Source organism: Somniosus microcephalus, unplaced genomic scaffold, assembly GCF_052327205.1.
Source record: "Somniosus microcephalus isolate GS21.2 unplaced genomic scaffold, FLI_Smic_1.0 unresolved_chr4, whole genome shotgun sequence".
In the NCBI taxonomy this organism is placed as follows: Eukaryota; Metazoa; Chordata; class Chondrichthyes; order Squaliformes; family Somniosidae; genus Somniosus; species Somniosus microcephalus.
Window position 1 is genome coordinate 12,078,928 of NW_028225182.1, and position 25,192 is coordinate 12,104,119.

At 43.0% G+C, this 25,192-nt stretch overlaps 1 protein-coding gene across 1 annotated transcript; it reads right to left on the bottom strand.

Moving 5' to 3' along the window:
* Positions 1 to 314: 314 nt before the first annotated feature.
* LOC147089578 (C-type lectin domain family 6 member A-like) lies at positions 315 to 24,932 on the bottom strand. The gene is made up of 6 exons (XM_085977186.1): positions 23,971 to 24,932; positions 16,504 to 16,599; positions 11,569 to 11,697; positions 10,925 to 11,076; positions 3,826 to 3,932; positions 315 to 1,117 (listed from the first exon to the last, which is right to left on the bottom strand). Exons 1-6 carry the CDS (start codon positions 24,230 to 24,232, stop codon positions 958 to 960), a joined length of 906 nt encoding a protein of 301 aa, XP_085833312.1. The 5' UTR covers positions 24,233 to 24,932; the 3' UTR covers positions 315 to 957.
* Positions 24,933 to 25,192: the final 260 nt, after the last annotated feature.

A 25,192-nucleotide genomic window follows, 5' to 3' on the forward strand; every position in this document is an offset into this window, starting at 1 on the left:
ACGATATACTCAGTTATACATCTCGCTATTACCTTCTGCTGCTGACTCTCTATTACTCACTCTGCTCAGTTATTTCTATTTCAATCACCCTCTGCTGCTGTCTCTCTCTATCACTCAGTGTGCTCAGTTATTTCTATCTCAATCTCCCTCAGTCGGTGTCTCTCTGCATCAGGTAATGTATGAAGTACACAGATTCACAGTTGGCAATATTAATCCACCAACATCTAGATTAAATATTCTCTGATATTTGACAGATGAACCATTTACCGAAGAACATTTGCGGGTTTTTAGGATATTCTAACAATGCGTTTGCAGAAAGTAATCAATATTTTATTGGACAGCACGCTGCACATTATGCTTCTTGAATATACAAACTGCTCGGTTTTAATGTAATGAAACAAAGATCTTTTGTAACTCTGTCACTGCTATGTTATTATGGCAATACCACTTAAATCTATGAATGAAGTGAGGCTGAGACACTTCTTTAAACGTTCATCATTAAGTCGAAGTCAATTAGTATTCATTATCTAAGGCGTTGGGTAGACTTCTGGAAACTAAAACATTATTCCTGAAATCTTTCACAACCAGCCTATATTCAACTGATAAGGAGATGTGATCTGCTTTGAGCCAATCGGCTTCAATATACCCGAAAGCTTATAGCAACTAGTATAAGCAAACAAAAGGGAAGCTTTGGATTGTGCAATCATAACATAAGAAGAGCGTCTTGGGAATGTGGAGTTTTTCAGTCGGTGTCTGTGGAAGAAAGTGACTGACTCAGGATGTTCTGGAAGGGTCTCTCCAGTAACATTCCGCTCCCAATATAGACCTGCTGTAGATTCCTTGCAGTTTCGGGATTAATGCAGAAATGTACAAAAATCCTCAGGCGAGTCGGGCAATTCCTCCCTTCTTACTTTGTCTGCTTCTGTGCAAATGACAGCGAATTCCGCAAAACTAACGCTACACGACAGAAGCGGCTGATTTTCGTTCACAAATCCACTTGCAATCCAGGGCGCAGCAATAGTCGTTCCAGCCCGAACTACTGACAGTAGCGCAGTTCTCAGCCTGACATTGGGCAATCTGGTGATTGTGGTTGTCCGGTTGATTGTCTATCCAAAATCTGCACAGAACAAACAAATGTCAGTATACGTGTGAGTGGGAAAAATCCTTTTAGTTCAATGAAAGTTAATATTGTGTTGTTTCCGATTGGAATACGGGTCATCAGCATTCCTTAGTTACAGAATTTTACCTCCTCCTGAACCCAGTCATTCTGAGCTCGAGGTGGCTCGTGGGGTTAGGCACTAATAAGCTGCACAGTCACAGAAGGCCCTGTTTTTCAATGCTGGCTTGTCTGAAGTTAGCTGACTTGAAAGGGTAGGAACCGGTGAAGGATTTGGCCTCAGTTATTCCTGAGCACTGAATGGATTCAGACTCTTGACCCAACCCTAACCGTTGCCACGTGAGCTCTACTGCAAACCATTGAGGTGAATGTTCTCGGGGTTCTTCTACTGGGCTGCCATAAGTTCCGTGGAATTTCGATGGCAGCCCCATCTAAGCTAGGGCAAGAAATGAAGAGCAGGACAGACTAGGAGGACCTTCATCCCCTCATATCAGTGGACCATTTAACAGGCAAGGAGGGGATCTTGTCTGATGTGCCCTATGGGCAGAGGCTGCCAAAGGTCACTGGGATAAAACTGCGCCCTTGACAGTAACAGAAACCGGCTGGTAGCAACTCAGGCTCTGCTCCGAGCAATTCCCACATATCTGGGGGTTCCTGTCGAACTTCTACCAACATTACTGGTGGACGATGGGTAGAACCTCAGGGGGAATTGCCAGTCAATATAAGCTACCATTTCCTCTTGGTACAGTAGTGTAGGCTTTATAGGGTATGGTAGTGTATTATTTATCGGGTACGGTATTGCAGGTGTTATAGGGTACGGTAGCTAACGGGTAATAGGGTGATCTACCTTAGTATTTATATTGTATGGTATTTTAGGTGTTATAGAGTACAGTTGTGTAGGCGTTATTGAGTCTGGTAACGTAGGCTAATGTGTTTTGGCAGTTATAGATTATGGCAGTGTATGTGTTACTGGGTACGGTAGTGTAGGGGTTATAGGGCATGATAAAATAGGAGTTAAATGGTACGGTAGTGTAGGGGTATAAGGTAATGTATTTTAATGGTTTTAGGTAAGATTGTGTAAGGATTGCAATGAACGGTAGTGTAGTGGTTACAGGTACAGTGGTGTAGGGTTTATAGAATAAATAGCACAGAGCTTATAGGATATGTTAGTGTAACTGATATAGGATGGAAAGGTGTAGGGGTATAAAGTACAGCAGTGTCGTGGTTGTATGGTAAAGTGGTGTAGGGGTATAGGACGCCATATTGTAGCGGTTATAGTGTGCTGTGCTTTAGCAGTTATAGTGAACGATAGTTCAGGGGGTTGTCGAGGACGGTAGTTTAGCGGTTATAGGGTATGGTGATGCAGAAATTATAGTGTATCCTAGTGTAGCAAATATCGGATGCGCTAATGTTCAGGTGATAGGGTGCAGCCCTGTTGGTTTTTTATGGTATGATAGTCTACGTTAGTGTATGCGTTATAAGGTAAAGAGTGCATGGATTATAGGTTATGATAGTGTATGGGATATTGGAAACCGTACTAAAGGGCATATAGGTTACATCAGTGTCTGAGTTATATGGTATGCTAGTGTCAGTGTTAAAAGTTACGGTAGTGTATGGGTTTTACATTACGACCGTTTAGCGGTTAAAGGGTAAGGTAGTGTATAGGTTATAATTTACTGCAGTTTAGGAGCTAGATGATACGATAGTGTACAGGTTATAGGATACGGTGGTTTTGGTGTTTTAGGGTGCGGTAATTTGAGAGCTATATGACTGGACTAATAATCCAAAGGCATAGATCGATAATCTAGAGAATGTGAGTTCAGATTCCACCATGACAGTTTCAGAATTTGAAATCTGAGAAAAATATATGCTAGTCAAAGGCTGTTATTAGAAAAAGTGAACATAAAGCTGTTAGATTGTGGTAACAACTCAACAGGTTCACTGCTGTCCTTTACGGAAGGAAACACGCTGCCCTTACCCTGTCTGGTGTATATCGGACTCCAGTCCGACACTGAGCTGGTTGAGTCTTAAATGTCCTTTAAATTGGCCTAGCAAGCTACTGAGATGCATCAAACTGCTACAATTAGGAAAAGAATGTTCTCCACCATCTCAGGGTACCTAGCATGAGGCAACATATACCCACATCAAAATGTAATAATCTCTTATTAGATAAAGATTTAAGCTTTCTAATTGCAGTTGCTAATTCCGTATGGATCTACATGCAGTGCGGTTCATTTCCCTTCTTCTAGCCCGATGGAAAACGGGCGTTCTTAGATCAGCCGCCGCCTTACAGCCTGTCCGTTATTGGTTAACATTGAAATCAGTTGAAATGAAAAATGTACAGAAACTAAAACCACCGGCCAATCCTCGGAGCCCATTTTATTCTGGCGGTAAAAGTAAATATTCACCCTAGAAAGCTTTTTAAGGATACAACCTGATCCCAGAGGGTAATTGTAACAGCTTGTCAAAGGCAACAGGAAAGGAAAATTGGTCGAGATGTAGAATTCACGGGCGGTCTGATACCGACAATTTTACGCTTTTGACGTAAGTTAAAATGATCTCCATAGTGTTTCTTGTACAGGCAGGCTGTGCAGACTAACATGATTTTATTCCAGGAATCCGATCTGTCCCGAGGCCACTGCATCACCCAGATCCCTTGGAATGTTTTTCTGCATCCTGTCCATTCACTCACACCTCTCGGTACTCACTTAGGCTCAGAGAGCTGGCCTGTACCATCCACCCATTGCCAGGTGCCTTCGTTTTCCTCATCCGTCATCCCAATCCAGTGATCATCATCTCTGTCCTTAACAAAATCCTTCATGGAATGAAAATATTACACAATTCATAAGATTATTATTGTTACTATTATTAATTGTAAAAACCTGGTTGCAGGGCCGTCGCTGATTCTGTAGCACTGCTCATTGGTTATAAACAGTGAGGAAGGAGACAAGGCAACATAATAAGCAGTGACGTTAAACAGTTTTTTGAAGTAAGTTGATTGTGAAGGAAGAGATATAAAAACAGAATGAAACAAATACAGATATAAAGAAAGAAACAACAAATGAACGGAACAAAGGCTTTGCATTTTATAGCGCATTTCACTACCTCAGGACGTCCCAAAGTGCTTCACAGCCAATGAAGAACTTTAGCAACTGATGTAATGAGCGGAAACACAGCAGCCAGTTTGAGCACAGCGGGATCTCAGTATAAGAATATTCGGTCCTTCAAGCCTGCTCTACCACTCAATAAGATCGTGGCTGATCTTCTACCTAAACTCTACCTTCCCGTCCATATACATTGACTCCCTGAGTTTGAAAATATTTATCGACCGCTGCCTTGAATATACTCAATGACTAACTATCCATAGCTCTCTGAGGTAGAGAATTGTAAAGATTCACAGCCTTTAGAATAAAGCAATTTCTCCTCAACTCAATCCTAAATTGCCGAACGCTTATTCTGAGACTGTAACCCCCCTAGTTCTAGACGCCCCAGGCAAATGAAACAACCTCCCAGCTTGTACTTTTTCAAGCCCCTTAAGCATTTTTATGTTTCAATGGGATCACGTGTCATTCTTCTAATCTCTAGGGAATATAATCCTTTTTAAACAATCTCTCCTCATAGGACAATTCTCTTAATCCCAGAATGAATGCAATGAACCTTTGTTGCACTCTCTCTAAGGCAAGTATATCCTTCCTTAGGTTAGAAGATCAAAACATTGTCAGCTGTGACTCAGTTGGTAGCAGTCTTACCTCTGAGTCAGAAGGTTGTGGGTTCATCGAACCCACTCCAGAGACATAAGCAACAAATCTAGGCTGACACACCAGTACAGTACTGAGGGAGCGCTGAACTGTCAGAGGGGCAGTGCTGAGGGAGCGCTGAACTGTCAGAGGGCCAGTACTGAGGGAGCGCTGAACTGTCGGAGGGGCAGTACTGTGGGAGCGCTGAACTGTCGGATGGGCAGTACTCAGGGAGCACTGAACTGTCGGAGGGGCAGTACTGAGGGAGCGCTGAACTGTCAGAGGGCCAGTACTGAGGGAGCGCTGAACTGTCGGAGGGGCAGTACTGAGGGAGCGCTGAACTGTCAGAGGGCCAGTACTGAGGGAGCACTGAACTGTCGGAGGGGCAGTACTGTGGGAGCGCTGAACTGTCAGATGGGCAGTACTGAGGGAGCGCTGAACTGTCGGAGGGGCAGTACTGTGGGAGCGCTGATCTGTCAGATGGGCAGTACTCAGGGAGCACTGAACTGTCGGAGGGGCAGTACTGAGGGAGCGCTGAACTGTCAGAGGTGCCATATTTCGGATGGGACGTTAAACCAATAACCCTCTGCTCTCTCAGGTGAAGGTAAACGATCCTATGGTACTATTTCGATGAAGAGCAAGAATTAACCTCGATGAGCTCACCAATATTTATCCCCCAATTAACATATAAAAACAATCTGGGCATTATCACATTGCTGTTGGTGGGAGCTTGCTGTGCCCATATTGGCTGCTGCGTTTCCTACATTACAACAGTGACTACACCTCCAAAAGTACTTAATTGGCTGTAAAACACTTTGGGACGTCCGGTGGTCGTGAAAGGCGCTGTATAAATTCTTTCTTTTTCTTTCAAAATTGCACAAAGTACTCCAGGTGTCGTTTAACTAAGGCCTTATATAATTGCAGGAAGACTTTTTTACTCTTATGCTCCAATGATTTCTAATAAAGGCAAATATACCATTTGCTTTCCAACTTGCTCGCTGTACCAACATGTTAATTATCGGTGATTAATGCACAAGGGCACCCAGGTCCCTCGGAATACCATCATTTCCAATCTCCCACCATTTAAAACAAATTCTGATTTTCTATTTTCCGACCAAAGTGGATAACTTTATATGTACACAACTTATATTCCTTCTGTCATGTTCTTCCCAATTACTTAACCTCTCTGTATCTCTTTGTTGCCACTTTGCATCATCCTCACCACTTACATATGGACCTAGCATTGTATCTGAAGCGAGCTTGGATACATTGCACTCGGTCCTCTCATCTAAGATATTGATACACATTGTTAATAGCTGAGGCCCAAGAACTGATGCTTGCTGTACACCAACATTTACAGACTGCCAACCAAAAAATTAACCTTTCATTCGTAATCTCTGTTTTCTGTCCGTTGACAAATCCTCAATCCATGCTAGTATATTACTTTGAATCTCATTAGCCCTAATTTTGTTTAACAACCACATGTGTGGCACCTTATGAATGACTTCTGAAAATCCAAATACACCACATCTACTGGTTCCCCCTTATCTATTCTGCCAGTTACAACCTCAAAAATCTCTAACAGATTGGTCAAACACGATTTCCCTTTCATAAATCCGTGTTACCTCTGCCAATCCTATTATTATTTTCTATGTGCCCTGTTACCACATCATTATTAATATAATCCAGCATTTTCAGCCTACTGATGTCAGTCTAACTGATTTCTAGTTCCCCATTTTCTCTCACCCTCTTTTCTTAAATAGTGTGATTACAATTGGTACCTTACAATCCACGGGAGCCCTTGCAGAATCTATGGAATTTTGGAAGATCGAAACCAATGCCTCCACTTTCTCTGTAGCCAACTCTTTTAAATGCCACCGATGTCGGTCATCAGGTCCAGAGGATTTGTTGACATTTAGGCCCATTCATTTCTCCAGTACTATTTCTTTACTGATACTAATTTCTTTACGTTGCTCATTCTAACTAGGCCCTTGGTTCCTCATTATTTCTGGAATATTTGCTGTGTCCTGCTCCATGATGATAGATACAAAGTACTTGTTTAATGAATATGCCATTTCGTTATTTTCCTTCATTATTTATCCTGTCTCTGCCTGTAAAGGATCCACATTTACTTCAGCAAATCTATTGCTTTTTACATGCCTATAGAACCTACTACAATCTGTTTTATGTCTCTTGCTTCTTTACTCTCGTATTCTCTTTTCCCTCTCTTCATCAATTTCCTGATCATCATTTGCTGAATTCTAACATCCTCCCAATCCTTAGCCTGATATTCGTTTTGGCAACATTATAAGCCTCTTCCTTGAATCCAATACTATCTTTAACATCTCTTGTTAGCTACGATTGGACCACTTTTCCCGTGGTGGTTTTATTCTTAAGCGAATTTATATTCGTAATTAGATAGTGACCAGATAATCTAGTTTATTGATGTCGTTTGAAGGATAAATATTAAACAGAAATTATCCTTTTTTTCTTCAACATAGTCCACCTGAGAGGGCAGACAATCCTCGGTTTAACATTCTGTCCGAAATACGTCACCTCTGACAGTGCAGCTCTTCTTCAGTGGGGCCCAGAATAGCCAGCCTGGATTAGCTGCTCAAGTCAATGGCGCAGGATTTGAACCCATGCGTGTGATACCACTAAACCAAGGGTGGCAACTAAAAGGTGGAGAGAGCTGAGGAATTGACGGATTTAGATCTTGTGGACAATGAGCATAGATTGAAGGTGGTGAGGAAACTGGATTTAAATGCAATGCGGCTTCATGGAGCGGAGGTAGAAAAAATGTATAGGGCAGTAAGGTAATAGGAACAAGGGATGTAAGTTCCAATGCTGAAAATTCGAAAAAAGTTTGCTAAAGTAGAAGAAAAAAGAAAGGCAGCAACACAGAGATAGACAGAGATAGCGAAGGAGACAGAAAAAGAGACTGTGACAGATAGACTTCACATCCGAATGGCCTCTTTATCAGATAATAGCCGACTGCAAACCCCTTCATTTGTTAGAAAACCAGCATGTGAGTGTTTGCGACTGTGTGAGTGAGTGTGTGTGTATCTGTGTTCGTCTCTGTATGTTTCTGTATGTGTGTATGTGTGTGTGTGTGTGTGTGTGTGTGTGTGTGTGATTGTTTTTATTTGCTTATTCTCAGGATGAGGGCTTTGCTGGACAGGCTGACATTTATTGTCCAATGCTAGATTCCTTGAGAAGGTGCTGGTTAGCTGCCTTTTTGAACTGCTGTGGTTCTTGCGGTAAAGATGCTCCTACAATTCTGTTAGATAGGAAGTTCCAGGATTTCGTCCAAGACAATGAAGGAATATCGAAATATGTCCAGTTCAGAATGGCATGTAACTTAAAGGGAGGATTAGAGCTGATGGTGCTCCCATGCGCCTGCTGCCCCGGTCCTTCTAGGTGGTAGAGGTCCTGGGTTCAGGAGATGCTTCTGAAGATACATTGGTGACCTGCTGCAGTGCCTCCTGTGGATAGTGCACACACTGCAGGCACGGTGGGCTGGTGGAGGAGGAGGGAGTTAATCTATAATCCAATGGATGTGGTGCTGCTCAATGGGCTACTTTTACCTGGATAGTTTCGAACTTTAGGAGCATTGTTCGAGCTACACCCATCCCGGAGAGTGGAGATAATCACAACACATTCATGATTTGTGCCTTGTACTTTGTAAGCAGGCTTGGGGAGTTAGGAGGTGAGCCACTCGCCACAGAATACCTTCTTTATGTCCTGCTCTATTCGCCACGGCATCTATATGGCTTGTTCAGTAGAGTTTCTGGTCAATGGTGATACTAAGATATTGAAGGTGGGGGATTCGGTAAAGGTTGTGCCATTGAATATCAAGTGAAAATTGTTACATGCTTTGTAGTTGAATATGAACATTGCTGTACACTTTACTTGCATCTGTCATTCCGGGCTTGACACTTGCACTATTGTCTGTGACTGTATGTATGTGTGCGTGAGTGCCTCTGTTTGCCTGCGTCTGGGCATGTCTCTATAACCTGGACATGAACTGGGGTGGGTTACATATCGCGGGGGCAGAGAATCGGTCGGGAAATCCGTAAGACCGGGTTTCCCAGCATGCTGTTGCGTATTATCTCCACAGCGTGAGATTTTTGTATTTGACACGTGCCCCACCAGGAGGTCAGCCTGATTGACCTAATTGGCTTGCACTCGGGCGTAAAGGACACTGTCGCAGGCCGCAGGGGCAGCGAGGATCTGGGTGGGTGGAGTTCGATCGCTGAGGGTATTCGATTCCAGGGTGTCTGGTCTCGTGTGTATTTTATGGGGGGGTCTGATGGTGGGGCAGCCTGGGCTCCGGGGAAGCACTCCGGCTCTGCTTGGCCCACAAGCAGTGCTGTAAAGGCACATAACTGGCCTAAACTCTCTACACCTGCTTCAGCTGCTTGGTTTAACGAGGCCTGGGAAACCCGGCCAGCCACTTATAAAACCTGCAAAGTAGGTTAAAACAGGTTGGCAACCTCATTAATATATTTGAATTGTGTACCCGTCTCCTCAGAGGGGCTTGACTCCCACCGCTTGTCCTGCCTCTGATAAAAACAGAAGTGAGTAGGTTGGAGGCAGGATGTGGTGGGGTTTCAGATTTTTAAATTTTCATTCCTAACCAGACTCCAACGCAGTGGGGCTGCTTACATTCAGCCATGTGTCTCTGTGCCTGTCTGTGTCTGAGATTCTTCTGTATGTGTGCGAGTGTGTGTGTGTCTGTGTCTGTGTCTATGTGGGTTTTGTCTGTGACATTGTTTCTAACCATGTGCATGTGTGTGTTGGTGACTGTGCACCTCTGTCTTTGTATGTCTGTGTGAGACTGCGAGGGTGTGTGTGACTGTGACTGTGTGCCAATGATCACAGCCCCAGGACAACGCTGCTGTAGATCCTAAGTGCAGTGTTTAAGGCACAAACAAATTCAGCTGCTTCATTAATGACCTTCTCTCCATCATAAGGGCAGACGTGTGGATGTTCACTGATGATTGGACAGTGTTCAGTTCCATTTGCAATTCCTCAGATAATGATACAGTCCATGCCCGAATGCAGCAAAACCTGGACAACATCCAGGCATTGGCTGATAAGTGGCAAGTAACAATCCCGCCACACAATTACCAGTCAATGAATTTCTCCCACAACAGAGTCTAACCACCACCGCTAGTCATTGAATGGCATTACCATCACCGAATCCTGCACCATCAACATCCTGGGTTGTCAGCATTTTGAGAAACATAACTGGACCAGCCACGTTAATATTGTGGCTACAAGAGCAGGTCAAATGCTGGGTATTCTGGGACAGGAATCTCACCTCCTGACTCAGCACAGCCTTTCCACCATCTACAAGGCACAGGTTAGGAGTTTGCTGGAATGCTCTTCACTTGCTCCAACAACACTCAAGAAGCTCGACACAATCCAGAACAAAGCAGCCCACTTGCTTGGCACCCTATAAACCACCTTAAACATTTACTCCCGACACTTGCAACGCACCGTGGCTGCACTGTGTACCATCTAGAAGATGCACTGCATAAAATCGCCAAGGCTTCTTCGGCAGCACCTCACAAATCCGCGAGATAGACAGACAAGGGCAGCAGGCACCTGGGAACATGGTCACCTCCAACTACCCCTCCAAATCACACACCATCCTGACTTGGCACTTTATCGCCGTTCATTAATCGTCGATGTTTCAAAAGCCTGGGAATCCCTCTCTAACAGCATTGTAGGAGTACCATCACTACAGGGAATGCAGCGGTTCAAGAAAGCAGCTCACCACCACCTTCTCAAGGGCAATTAGGGATGGGCAATAAATGCTGGCCATGCCAGAGATGCCCTCACCCCATGAACGAATAAAAACATGCCAAGGGACTCTATGGTGTAGATCGAACACGCCTTAAAAACACTTCTTTGCTCGACTGCACAACATTCTATTTCCATGTATTTAATGGGAGCAAAAATCACTGATGGACGAGTGCAGGTTGGAAATTTCATCCCCATACTCTTTGCTCTTATTAAATTGATATCGAGTTTAGATTTTGACACTAGTATGAAATCTCACCTCTTCATGTTTACTAGTGATCACCACAAGATGGGATTCATTCCCAATGCAATAGTTCGCACTTGAAATCCAATTCCGTTTAACAGTTGAAAAAAAGTAACAACTTCCATTAAAAAACTTCCATTCGTTTGAACACATTACAGCATCGCACTCTGAAAGACAAAAGGGATTGTTCACATAATTCAGTAGAAATTCAGAAATAAATGTATTATGTAGATCGATGGATAGATAGTTAAATAGATGGTCAGCTAGAAAGATAACAGAGAGACTAATAAATAACTGGGTGCATGGATGGAGATATAAATGTGACACTGGATAGAAAACATGATAATTAGAGATAGAATATGGATACATATGGTTTAAAACTCAAATTTGGCATGTCCGCAAAACTGATGGCAGATGATCGGCCACACGATTGTCCTTCATTGCACCTCAATAAGGGGCTGGCGGCCAATCTGCTGTAGCCAGTTTACCTGATAGATCGATCTATAGCTACATAGATAGCGAGATAGCTAGATAGATAGATATAGATGTGTACAAATGGATCTCAGAATTAATTGGTTGTGACATGGATGAGTGGGTGGCTATGTTAACAGTTGGACGGATGGATATATTCCTGAAATGTTAATCTTTATTATACATACCAGGAGCGACCAATTGATCACAAAATCTTCTCCAGATTTCCATGTATTTTTCCTGGAGATGTGTAACATTACGATGCAGTTTCTCCAGGGTCGTAAGTTGCTCATCATTTTCCATGCGAAGAAAATATCCTTAAAATACGTGAAACTTTTACAACATCAATTAATCTGATAAATTAAGACAAACTATCAATCACGGCTGAAATTAATTGAAGGGTAAATCCTGTCAGCACAGCTCGGCCCCGTGGCATGCTCCTCCTGCACTATGTAGGAAATGAGGGACACTTCCTGTGCCCCTGACGATCATGTGTGCTGGAAGTGTATCCAGCTGCAGCTACTGACAGACTGCATTGCGGCACTGGAGCTGCGAATCGATACATACTTGAGCATTCGCGATGCTGAGGACATCATGGATATCGCAGGCTCGAGGGGCCAAATGGCCTACTCCTGCTCCTATCTTCTATGTTTCTTTGTTTCTAAGATATATTGCTTCACTGCTTCTGAAATCTTTTGAAAATTATATAAAATCACAAATATTGATAGTTGTTTATGAATATCAATAATGCAATAGCAATACAGTTGGAAAGTATTGTGGGGACAACGGACATTTAGTCTTTACGTTGCATCCAACCTGCTTTATGGGATACTGTAATGCGCATGGAAAAACATCATAATTTACAGAGATTGTTGAGGAAATTTATTCCACATTAAATCTCATGTGAATGAATCTGGAATGTGCTCCACTGGGAGCGTTTGCAACTCAAGTGCGCTGTTGGGATGTTTGATGGGACAGTGTATGGAGAGCGTTAAACTGTATCTAACCCGTGCTGTACTTGCCCCGGGAGTATTTGAGGGTCCAGCTTATTAGGAGCTTTATTCTCGATATAACTTTTGATGTACCTGCCATAGGCGACTGTTCACACGAGGTTTTACTCACTATCTAACCCGTGTTCTACAAACCTGAGAAATATTGACGTGACAGTGCGGAGCAGCTTTACTCTCTGATTGCGAGTCAAGATCTTGTGATGGAGGAGACTCAGTCCCCGACCTTGGCAAAAGGTATGAGGTACTTTATACCTCTATGAATGCGAAAAATGACTGCAGGAAGGATGGGCATACTGACCACGGCACTCCCTTACAGAGGGCATCCAAGTGGGGGGATATGGAAGGAATGTGGTAGGAGTAGGGAGCAGTATAGTCGTGGGGATAGATACTGTTCTCTGCAACCGCGAAAGAGAGTCCCGAAGGCTTTGTTGCCTGCCTGGTGCCATGGTTAAGGATATCTCCTCACGGCTGGAGAAGAACTTAGAGTGCGAGGGGGAGGATCCAGTTGTTGTGGTCCATGTAGGAACCAACGGCATAGGGAGAACTAATAATGAGGTTCGGCTGAGGGAGTTTGAGGAGCTAGGGTCTAAATTAATCAGCATAGCCGCAATGGTAATAATCTCTAGATTACTACCTGAGCCACGTGCAAATTGGCATAGGGTCAAGCAGATCAGAGAGCTAAATGCGTGGCTCAAAGAGTGGTGTGGGAAACGAGGTGAAAATTCATGGGGCACTGGCACCATGACTGGGGAAAGAGGGAGCTGTTCCGTCGGGATGGGCTCCACTTAAACAGGGCTGGGAAAGCGTCCTGGCGAATCGAATCATGAGGGCTGAAGAGAGGGCATTAAACTAAAAAAATAGGGGGTGGGTGATAGGGAGGGGTCAGGTGAAGCTACATTAAGAACGCTAATGAGAAACAGCAAGGCAATATAGCAGTGTAAAGATTTGGATAAAAATTAAGCAGAGTGTAACAGGAAGGGACAGAAAGTTTAAAGGTAGCAGTGCAACAGAGAATCAGCTCAAAGAAGGGAAACGTGTTAAAAATGTAAATTAAAGGTCCTTTGACTAAATGCACGAAGCATTCACAACAAGGTAGACGAACTCGTGGCACAAAAAGAGATAGATGGGATTAATCTATTAGCCATTACAGTGACATGGTTGCAAGGTGGTCAAGTTTGGGAAATAAATGTTCCAGGGTACTTGACCTTTCAAAAGGACAGACAAAATTGAAAAGGAGCGGGATTAGACCTGATCATAAAGGATGACGTAAGGACAGTAGCAAGAAAGGATCTCAGCTCGGGAGATCAGGAAGTAGAATCAGTATGGATGGAGATATGGAATAGCGAGGGGCAGAAAACACTGGCAGGAGTAGTATATAGCCCCCTAACAGTAGATGAAAAGTTGGACAGTATATTAATCAAGAAATAGTAGGAGCTTGCAACAAAGGTAGTTCAATAATCTTGTGGGACTTTAAAATTCATATATTCTCGACAAATCAAATTGGCAAAGGTCGTCTGGAGGACAAGTTCATGGAATGCATTCGGGACAGTTTCCTCAAGCAATATTTCATGGAACCAACCAGTGAACAGGTTATTTAGATCTTTTATCGGGTAATGAGACAGGGTAAATTAGCAATCTCAAAGTAAAGGATCGTCTGGGGCAGAGTGATCATAATATGATAGAATTTCACGTTAAATTTGAGAGTGACATGTCTAAGTCCGAAACTAGACTCTTAAACTAAAATAACGCCAATTACATAGGTATGAGGGGCGTGTTCGTTAAGGTAGATTGGAAAAATAGATTAAAAGGTATGGTAGTAGATAAGCAGTGGCTACTGTTTAAACAAATATTTCATAATTCTCAATAAAAATATATTCCATGGTGAAACAAAAACTCTACGGGAAAAGTGAGCCAACCTTAGCTAATTAAAGAAGTTAAGAATAGCATTAGATTGAAAGAAGAAGCTTATAATGTTGCAAAGAATAACGGTAAGCCTGAGGATTAGGAGAATTTCAGAAAGAAGCAAAGATTCAACAAAAAATAAAAAAAGGGACAAAAATAGAATATGAGAGAAAACTACTAAGAAATATAAAAGCAGATTGTGAGAGCTTCAACAAGTATGTAAACGGAAGAGAGCAGCAAAGGTAAACGTTGGACCCTTAGAGGCTGAGACAGAAGAAATGATTATGGAGAATAAGGTAATGGCAGAAACGTTAATAAATATCTTGTATCTGTCTTCACAGTAGAAGACACAAAAAGCGTACCAAAAATGGTGGGGAATCAAGGGTCAAATGAGGGTGAGGAACTTAATGTAATCAATATAATTAGAGAAAAGGTACTAGAGAAGCTAAAGGGACTAAAAGCCGGCAAATCTGCTGGACCTGATGGCCTACATCCTAGGCTTCTAAAAGAAGTGGCTGAAGAGATGGTGGTTGCATTGGTTTTGATATTCCAAAAGTCCCTAGATTCTGGAATGATCCCAGCAGATTGGAAGGTCACAAATTCAACACCGCTATTCAAGTAAGGAGGGAGAGAGAAAACAGAGAACTGCAGGCCAGTTAGCCTGACGTCAGTCGTCGGGAAAATGCTGGAATCCATTGTTAAGGAAGTGGTATCAGGGCACTTAGAATATCGTAACATGATTAGGCAGAGTCAACATGGTTTTATGAAAGGGAAATCGTGTCTGACAAATTTATTAGAGTTTTTGAGGATGTAACTAGCAGGGTAGTTAAAGGGGAAACACTGAATCTAGTATATTTGGATTTTAAAAGACATTCGATAAGATGCCACATAAAAAGTTATTACACAAGATTAGGGCTCATGGGCTTGGGGGCAATATAGTAGCATGGATAGAGGATTGAGTAACGGATAGAAAACAGAGAGTAGGGATAAACGGAACTATTTCAGGTTGGCAGGCTGTAACTAGTGGGGTGCCGCAAGGATCAGTGTTGTGGACTCAGCTATAGACAATCTATATTAATGACCTCGATGAAGGGAACAACTGTAATGTATCCAAGTTTGCTGATGATACAAAGTTAGTAAGCAGAGAAAAGAACACAAAGAGTCTGCAAAGGTATATACATAGACTATGTGAGTGGGCAGTAAGCTGGCAGATAGATTATAGTGTAGGAAAATGTGAGGTTATTCACTTTGGTAGGAAGAATAGCAAAACAGAATATTTTAAATGGTGAGAAACTTTCAAATGTTGGTGTTCAGAGAGATTTGGGTGTCCTCGTGCAAGAAGCACTGAACGCTAGCATACAGGTACAGCAAGCAATAAGGAAGGCAAATGTCATCTTGGCCTTTATTGCAAGGGGCCTTGGTGCGATCACACCTGGAGTAATGTGTACAGTTTTGGTCTCCTTATCTAAGGAAGGATATACTTGCCTTGGAGGCGGTGCAATGAAGGCGCACTAGATTGATTGCGGGGATGAGTGGGCTGTCCTATGATGAGATATTGTGCAGAATGGGATTATACTCTCCGGGGTTTAGAAGAATGAGAAGTGATCTCATTGAAACATAAACGATTCTGAATTGGAATGACAGGGTAGATGCTGGGAGGTTGTTTCAGTTGGCTGGTGTATCTAAAACGACGGGGCCTAGACTCAAGATAAGGGTTAGGCCATTTAAGACTGAGATGAGGAGGAATTTCTTCAATCAGATGTTTGTGAATCTTTGGAATTCTCTGCCCCAGAGTGTTGAGCATGCTGAGTCTTTGAGTATATTCAAGGCTGAGATAAATAGATTTTTGGAGTCTAGGGGAATCAAGGGATATGGAGATCGGGTGGGAAAGTCGAGTTGAAGTCGATGATGAACCATGAACTTAGTGAATTGTGGAGCAAGCTCGAGGGGCCAATTGGCCTACTTCTGCTCTTATTTCTTATGTTCTTATGTTCTATATTACCTGTGCTGCAACATCCCTGATTGTGTTTGATGGGTCGGTGTGGCGGTGCTTTAATCTCTATATAACCTGTGCTGTACCTTTCCTAGGACTATTTTGATAGGACGAAGAAAGCATTAAAAATTATTCCTGCCTGTTGTGTCTCAAACGTGAACCAGGATGAGATAAAATGAAGTTATTAAGAGGAAAATAATCAAATTAATTTTACTGACCAGTTATTACTTGCGAAACAAGTGTAGCAATTAGAACGCAACAGGTGACCAGGAGGACTATTGCCAGCGCCTTCCAGACGACAGATTTCTTGGTATCTGCAATGAGAAATTGTTTGGCGAATTAACGGAAATGAAACAAAAGAATGGAATATATGTGGCTCTGGGCTGATCAGTGAAATCAGAGGAGTTTGCGATACATTCAAGAGTAACTGAAATCATTTGCAACAAATTTAATTTGTTGGTGATGTGCATCACGTAACATCTGTATAAGGAAGGTACAGAGCAATGAATTTATAATTTTAAGAATATTGAATGGTAATCAGGAAAGGTTTGTTAACCATTTTATGATAGACTGTTAAAGTTGTTGCCTGTGAAGTGTTTATGTTTTCGGGAGTACTGGGGATTCTGGGCTTGCTCTCATTAGAAAGAAAAACACTGAGGGCTAATTTTACATTTGTTCAGTTTAAAGAAGTGGTGATATTGGATACACCACGTATTATACACCCGTACATTTTACATCATTGTTGGATTTTAAAATTCCCAGCCAGATATAGGGAACAGAGTTGAGCAGAATTATTTTTCTCACCGCAGTTCGAGCGTCTTTGGAACTCTCTTTCTCAGAGGGCGGTGGAAGCAGAGTATTTGAATATTTTTAAGGCAGTGGTAGATAGATTCTTGATAAGCAAGGGGGTGAAATGTTATTGAGGCACCGAGTGACCTTCTCCTGCTCCTAAATCATTTGTTCGTAACATTTTCAATGTGCCATTTGCGTGTAAATCTGAATTCATTGGATTGAATATTGGGCTGTTTCTATGATTGATAGCTGCAGGTAATATTCTAATTGCAATTCAGGAAATGGCAGACTTACTAAATAATGAATCTGTATTGGTCTTCGCAGTGCAGGATGAGGATAAAATACCAGAGATGCAAGGAAATCCAACAATAAATCAAGGGGAAGAACTAAATAGATTCAATATAAGTTTAAAAAATGTTGATGGAGAAATTAAGGAGATTAAGGATAGACAAACTTCCAGGACCCAATGTTTTCCAGCCCATGACTTGTAAGTAGTAGGTTGAGAATTGCTGGTGCGTTAGTCAGATCTTCCAAAAGACTCTCATTCAGGAAGCGCGCACTTGCTTTGGAAATTTGCCAATGTCACTCCAAAATTTAAGAAGGGTAAAAGAAAGAAACTCGGAAAATATAAGGCCATGACTCTAAATTCCGCTATGGGGAAGTATCTAGAATCTGTTATTAGGGACAGAGTGACTGAACATTTGGATTTGTAAACGGTAAGTCATGTCTAACGAAGCTAGCTGAATTATTTGAGGCGCTAATTGACGTTGTAGATAAGGGACTGTCTATGGAGGTTATGAATATATACTTCCAGAAGGCATTCGACAAGGTTTTCCTTAATAGATTGTTAACAAAAATTAGAGTGCATGGAATTGGAGGCAATCTATAGGCTTGAATAAGTTCGGTGGTGTGTGACAGAGATTGGGGATAATGGATATTTCCTTAAATTGGCAAGATGAGCCATGTGGTGCCCTCAGGTATCTGTACTGAGGTGCATGTTTACATTATTTTTATAAATGTCTTGGATGAAGTAATAGAGAGCAGTATACCTAAGCTTGTCGACGATGCTAAGTAAGGTGGCGCTGGAAATAATGTAGATAGGAGCAGAACGTTGCAAAGGGAAATTGTTAGGATAAGTGAGTGAGAAAAACTGCGGCAGATGGAGATTAACGTGAGAAAGTGTGAAGTCAACCACATTAGGTTGAAGAAAGAGGGATCAGAGAATTTACCAAATGGCGAGAAGCTATGATCTGTGGAAGAGCAGCTAGATTCAAGGGTCGAAGTACAGAATTCACTAAAACATAGTGGCAGGTACCAAAAAATAATTTAATGGAGTGTTGGCCTTTATCTCAGGAGGGCTGGAATACAAAGGGATGGAAGTTATGTTACAGCTGTGCAGAGCTCTGGTGAGACCCCATCTGGAGTATCGCATTCAGCTCTGGGCACAGCACCTCAGGAAGGATGTATTAGACTTGGTGAGGGTGGTGTGCAGACTCACTGGAATTCTCCCGGGGCTTAAAGTGTTACATTATGAGGACAGATTGCACAAACTATCCTTGTATTCCCTTGATTAAAGGAGATTAATGGATGGACTAATTGTGCTTTTTAAGATCAGTAAAGTACTTCATAGGGCAGATAGAGAGAATCAATGTCCTCTGGTGGAATAATACAGTACAAAGGGGCCTAACCTTACAATTAGAGCGAGGCCGTTCAGGAGTGATGTCAGAAAGGACATCGGCACACAAAGAGTAGTGCACATCTGGAACTCCCTGCCCCAAAAAGATTTTGAGGCTAATTTAGTTGCAAATTTCAAAGCTAAGGTCAACAGATTTTAGTTAGGCAATAGTATTAAGCGTTACAGAACCAATACGGATTGATGGAGTTAAGATACAGATCATACATGATGCAATTGACTCGCGCAAAGACTCAAGAGGCCGATTATTGTCCTATATTCCAAAATCCTTCCTATGTTCCTAGGTTCACGCTATACGACTGGGCAGCAGTAGATTTGTGGTGGTTTTAACCCACCCCACCCAGTGTAGTACACATCTCTTCTCTTTGCTTAACCTTCTTAACTGCCTCGGTCATTTTCTCCCCTTCGTAGTTCACCATCTTACCTTTCTATTTCAATTCGAAAACTGTAAATTTCATGCTCTCCCTTGTCTGGTTCTCCTTCCAAGCTGTGCACATCTGCTTATCTTCATACCTTTCAACTTCACAACTTCATTCGTCTAGTTCAGTTTCTCATCTGCCAAAGAGCATTGTCACTTGACCAGTTCATCTCTGCCTAGGTTATCTTCTCTCTTGTATTAGTTGACCTTCAGAGATCTCTATTTCACCTTCTAATCAGTACAGCTCACCTTCTTCATTGTCTGTTTCACCTGCTCACCTTTCCATTTCACTTTCTCATCTGTGAACTTCAACTTTCCCCCTCTGCAGTTCACCTTCTGTCCTGGCCACTCACTTTCTCATCTGTCTCGTTCATATTCTCGCTTGTCTATTTCACCTTCTGAACTTTTATGGCACACCTCATCAGCTAAACAGTTCACCTGCTCACTTATCTACGTCTCCTTTCCATGTAACTTTTGGCTTGTATACTTCAATCTTCTCATCTGTGTATCTCATATTCTCAATTGTTAAGTAGCTCACCTCCTCATTTATCTATTTCTACTGCCTAACTATGTAATTCACTTTCTCACTTGTTTTGCTCAGGTTCCGGCCTCTCCAATTCCATTCTCACTTACATAGTTCAATATCTGACATGTATCGGCCTGCTTCTCCAACGTCTACTACACATTTTGTGATGCATTTTTACGACAATATGGAAGCAAACTCGTTTTGCACCTATTGCTCAAATTACCAGCTTGATCAAATTGAGTTTAAACAGATTATCCTGGTGATATTTCAATTCATGATCTCCGGGCTGCCAACTTTTCGCTATAAACGCAACGCTAACATTCACCTTCTCAACTGCCCTGTTCACTATCGCACTTAATTTCTTAACCATCTCACCTGATAATTCCTCTATTACCCGTTTGGTTAATCTTCTTACCACAACAGTTCACAAACTCTACTATTGGTTCAGCAGCTCACCTGCTTATTTCATGTTTTGACTTGCCTCTTTCACCTTTCACTTGTTTATTCATCTTTTTCACATGCCTATTTAATCTTATCACTTGTGTAGTCCAGCTTCTTAACTGACTAGTCCACATTCTCAGTTGTCTAGTTAAGCGTTTGACTTATGTAGTTGACTTTATAATTGGCCCCTGAGGCATACCAGTTAAATGAAAAAAGACACTGATCCATTCACTCAGCAGCTTTCTCTCGCATCCGTCTAATCTGGAGAATGCAGGTAAAACTGTGGCTTGCGTGAAGCGGTTTACAAATCTAGGATCTCTGAGCCAGGAGTCATGTTCAATCTTTCCTGAACTACGATACAGAATTGCCCGAAGGCGCTCGGTAAAGCTGAACGTGGACAACAAATTTTGGTCATCGTATTCCTTGCTTCCAACAAAGCTTGTCCTTTATAAAACGCGCATCAATCCAATTATCCTGGATACATCAGAGATATGAACTGTCTCGCATGCAGACCAGGCCCAAATTGATCCAGTGTTCCAATCGCATCACTGCTGCAACCACCATATTCGGAGATGTGGCTACGTCACCAATATTCAGGTCAGAAAGTTGACCTCCGAGCCGTCATTAAGGGCACGTGACAAGTATGGACTGCACACAGCATTTCCACGATACTTGCAACCTGTGGCTTGATGGTCTGGAAATGATAAAATAATAAGCAGAAGCAATTGGCTCTCTCACCGTTACAGTTGACCTCAGGCCCCAGAATATCCTGACCTTCAGCATGACGAGCGCAGAGAGCATGAGAGTTGGCGATGTACCGACGTGCTGAATGAATATGCTACAATCATCTTCGTGATCACCTGCTGTATTGTCTCAGATGTTTAGTTCACCTACTCACCAGTCAAAGTTCACACTCTTAGTTAATCTAGTTCACCAACTATTCCGTTTTGTGTGCTTTCGCACTTCTTTAATCCACCTTCTCACTTTTCAATCTAACGTTATCTCCCACCAAGTTCATCTTGTCACATGTATAAATCACCTTCTCATCTGTGTGCGCCGCACAATCAAATGGTTCTTTCATTGTCAAACCTGTCCAGGTCACCGTGTTACCTGAATCGGTATTATTTCCTCGACCTCGTTCACCGACCCACCTGATTTGTTAATCTCTCACATCTTTCATCGTCTCACCTGCCTGCGTAACGTATTACCATAATATTTCATCTTTCAATCATCTCGCTCATTGTCTCACCTGAATCCTTCACCATTCACCTAACTAATTAAAAATTCCCACTGTCTGGGTCACTGTGGCACTGGTCTAGGTCAGTTTGACACCTGTCGAGGTCACTGTGCCACCTGTCTATTTCACTGTATCAATTGTCTAAGTTACTGTGTCACAGGTCTATTTCACAACGTCACAGATATAGGTCACCTTGTCACCTGTGTCTTTCACAGTCTCACCTCTCTAAGTCGCTGTGTCATAGGTCAAGTTCACTCTGTCACCTGTCTAACTCACGGTGTCACAGGTTTACGTCACTGTATCACAGGTCCCGGTCATGCTGTCATCTGTGTAGGTCACTTTGTCACCTGTGTAGGTTAATTTGACACGTGTTTAGGTTACCATGTCACGTGCCTAGCTTACTGTGTCACTGGGCTAGGTCACTTTGTCACCTGTCTATGTTACTGTGTCACTTGTTTAGGTTACTGTGTCACGTGTCTAGGTTACTGTGTCACTGGTCTAGATCACTTTGTCACCTGTCTATGTTACTGTGTCACTTGTTTAGGTTATTGGATCACCTGTCTACGTTAATGTTCACGTGTCTAGCTTACTGTGCCACTGGTCTAGGTCACAGTGTCACCTGCCTAGGATACAGTATCAGAGGTGTAGTCCACTGTGTCACTTGTCTAGTTCACTGAGACGCCTGTGTGGGTCAATGTGTCATTTACCTATGTCACTGTGTCACAGGACCTAGTCACTATGTCATCTGTCAAGTTCACAGTGGCTCCTGTCGACGTCATTGTGTCAGCTGTCTAGGTAAATTTATCACAGTTCTCGTTCACTGTGTCACTTGTAGATTTAACTGTGTCACCAGTCTGCATCACTGTGGTACCTATCTAATCACTGTGTCAGGCCTACGTCACAGTCTCACCTGTCCCGGTTACCATATCCCCTGTCTAGTTCTCTGTGTAACCTGTCTAGGTCACTGTATCACTTGTCTAGTTCTACACTTAACCTGGCTAGGTTATGCTGTCCCAAGACTAGTCACTGTGTCATCTGTCTAATGCACCATGTCATCGACCTAGGTCACTGTGTTTTCTGTCTGGGTCGCCGAGTCAGCTGTCTATTTCACTGTTCCTCCTGTCTGGATCATTCTTTCTGTCCAGTTTGCCTTCTGATCGGTTTACTTCATCTGTAGCATTTTCTTCCTCACTTGTCATTTCAGGTTCTCTCATCTCCACTTCATCTTCTCACCTATGTAGTACACCTTTCCATCTGTCTATGGCACCTGCTTAATTGTTGAGTTCATTTTTCTATCCTGTATGCTTCACCTTGTAACCAGTATTTTTCAGTACCATTTCGGACAGTGCATTTACTGGATAATAATGGGGCAGCAATACTTCTAAATCTTATGGGAAAATATATGCTTTTTACGAACCAGTTGTGAAATAAACATTTGGTATAAAAACAACTTTGCAGTAAAAATATTGCAACTTCCCTTTGGTCTCCGGATGCACAGGAAACAGCTGTTGTGAACGGTGAACATGTAATCAAATCAGGAAGTTACTTTAGAAAATAACGGAAATACTAATGCCCGCAATAGCTTGGTTCTGTACATAAATAAAATTCAAAAACATGAAGTTCAACAAAAAATGGTCTACTCCATTCATCAAAATCTCCTGCTGCTGTTCCTGGCAGTGCAGAATTGAAAAACCGCCATGGTAGGCTGCCTAGAGACAGCAGTGAACTTTGGCTCACTGAGAATTTACACTGCTTGAAATGTAGTGCAGATTGTATTACACATACACACACATACCCCCCCACACACACACACACACACATACCCACACACACAAACATACCCACACACAATCTCACACACATACCCACACACATACAGATATATATGTTGAGGGAGAGAGTGTGCCACATTGAGTTACTATATACATGTATATACACACACATATATATACATAGAGAGATTGCCAGATTGAGTTACAATACATATAAATGCATTTGCTTATAGAACAATCCATGATTTTTCCAATATACTCCCCACCCCAGTCCCTCCTTCAGAAGAAAAAACATTTAGGCACAGCTCAAAAAAGTCTAAACATTGTTTTACTGATATCCGTCACGTTTCTGGTCACTGGCCCGAGCTCTCATTGTTCATGTTGGAGCCGGCCAGTTCAAACGATATTTAAGCATGGACGGGAATCCCGTCCAATACAGCTCCCATTAGAACCTCTTGCCCACTGTTTCTGGACAGAGTAACTGGATGGCAATCTGCAGCTTGAATCCCCCGTTAACCGTCCCCGCTAAAATGAGAGTCCTCAGATCCTTAATATGCGGCTGTCAGGACCGTGTCCAGACCAGCAAACCCTGAACAGATCAGGCTTCGTGCCTGGACCCCTGTGGACTGTATGTCTTCGATGCAACTCCAAAGCGTTCAAGTATCTAAGAGTTAAACAGACACAAATTTCAAAGGTGGTAATTAAAATGGGACGTACCTGTCAGCACAATGCCACAGAGCGACAACAGTAACTGCCTGGTTACCCTAAAGCTATGTTGCTATTTACTGAAGAAACGGCTCCTGTACCTGCATTGCTGGACGGAGGTGCTGGAAGTTGTTGCTGTCGAGAAGTTTGCGAGAACTTCAATTCTGCATAACTGATATCAGCTTCCATTCCACCATCAGTGTGCAGCTTCTGTGAAGCTGTGTTGTTCAGGGGTGGTGTAAAAGGCAACAGTGCCGTTTGTCGGAGGCGGGGTTCGCTACTTCTCATTTTCTCCGCTATGCTGAGGATGTGATGCCTGTGTTGGAGCTTTTGCAAGCGTCTCTCAGAATGGTGGAAAAACATGTTTGTTTTTAATTGAAATATAACCGAACATACATATTCCTTTTTTTTCAGTTTATATATTATGGGGGTAGCAATTCGCTGGATGGGGATTTAAAAAAAGTCAGCCTACATTCTTTGGCCTGTCAGGCGCTCTGCCCGATATTCAGTTCCATTGGCCTCGATGTTAACCCCCCCACGACGGGCGGGAGGTTGTCTGTGGTGCAAGGTGGGGGGCGGGGCAGTGTGGGGGGGTGGGTGCGAGCGGGGTACATAAAAAAGAAAAAAAGGCGACCATTGCTGTTTGGTGCTGGGTTTTGTGACACCCCGGGCAGTAGAGGGCTGGGACACTTAATTAAAATATTTAAATCGGGCTTCTACAATGCAATTGGGAGAGGGATTTAACGTTTTCTGATGCTGGTGGAGGTTCACAGGGGTGGGGAATCCCAGCAGTGAAAGTGAGGCGGGAGCTGCCGGCTCCATAATGTAATGGCCTCTTTCAGCACTTCCTGTGGGCCAGCAGGACCAGGACTCTCGCTGGTCCCACAAAGAAGCGATCAGCATTCCCTCTGCCGTTTGCCACCTCTCTCTCCACCTGCCGCGATCGGCGACCCTTCCCCCCTCTCCGGCCCCGATGGCAGCTTTCTCCCTCCAGCGGATGGCGACCCCTCCCATCAAACCACCGCCACCCCACGAGCACCGATTACCGACCTACTCCTCCCGCTTTGCCGTCTCTCTAACCCTCAAGCACATATCACCGACTGTCCCCACTCCCGCGATGTTCTCTTTAACCCCCAACACCCAGGTCCAGATCACTGACCTTCCCCACTCCAGATTGCCGGGGGCTGATGCCAAGTGTCCATGGCTGTGACCTCCTGCCGCTGGTTTTCACACCCGGCCTTCTGCCAGGATGTCTACTTGACCGGTAACAAGGCGACAAACGGGAGAAAAAACTATAATGTGGACCTGCTGTTTAATTCAGAA

Coding starts and splice junctions, on each gene's coding strand:
- LOC147089578 (XM_085977186.1), bottom strand. CDS start 24,232: ATGTTTTTCCACCATTCTGAGAGACGCTTGCAAAAGCTCCAACACAGG. Junction 11,077..11,568: donor TGATCAATTGGTCGCTCCTG/GTATGTATAATA, acceptor TTTGTCTTTCAG/AGTGCGATGCTGTAATGTGT. Junction 1,118..3,825: donor GGCCAGCTCTCTGAGCCTAA/GTGAGTACCGAG, acceptor TGTTCTGTGCAG/ATTTTGGATAGACAATCAAC.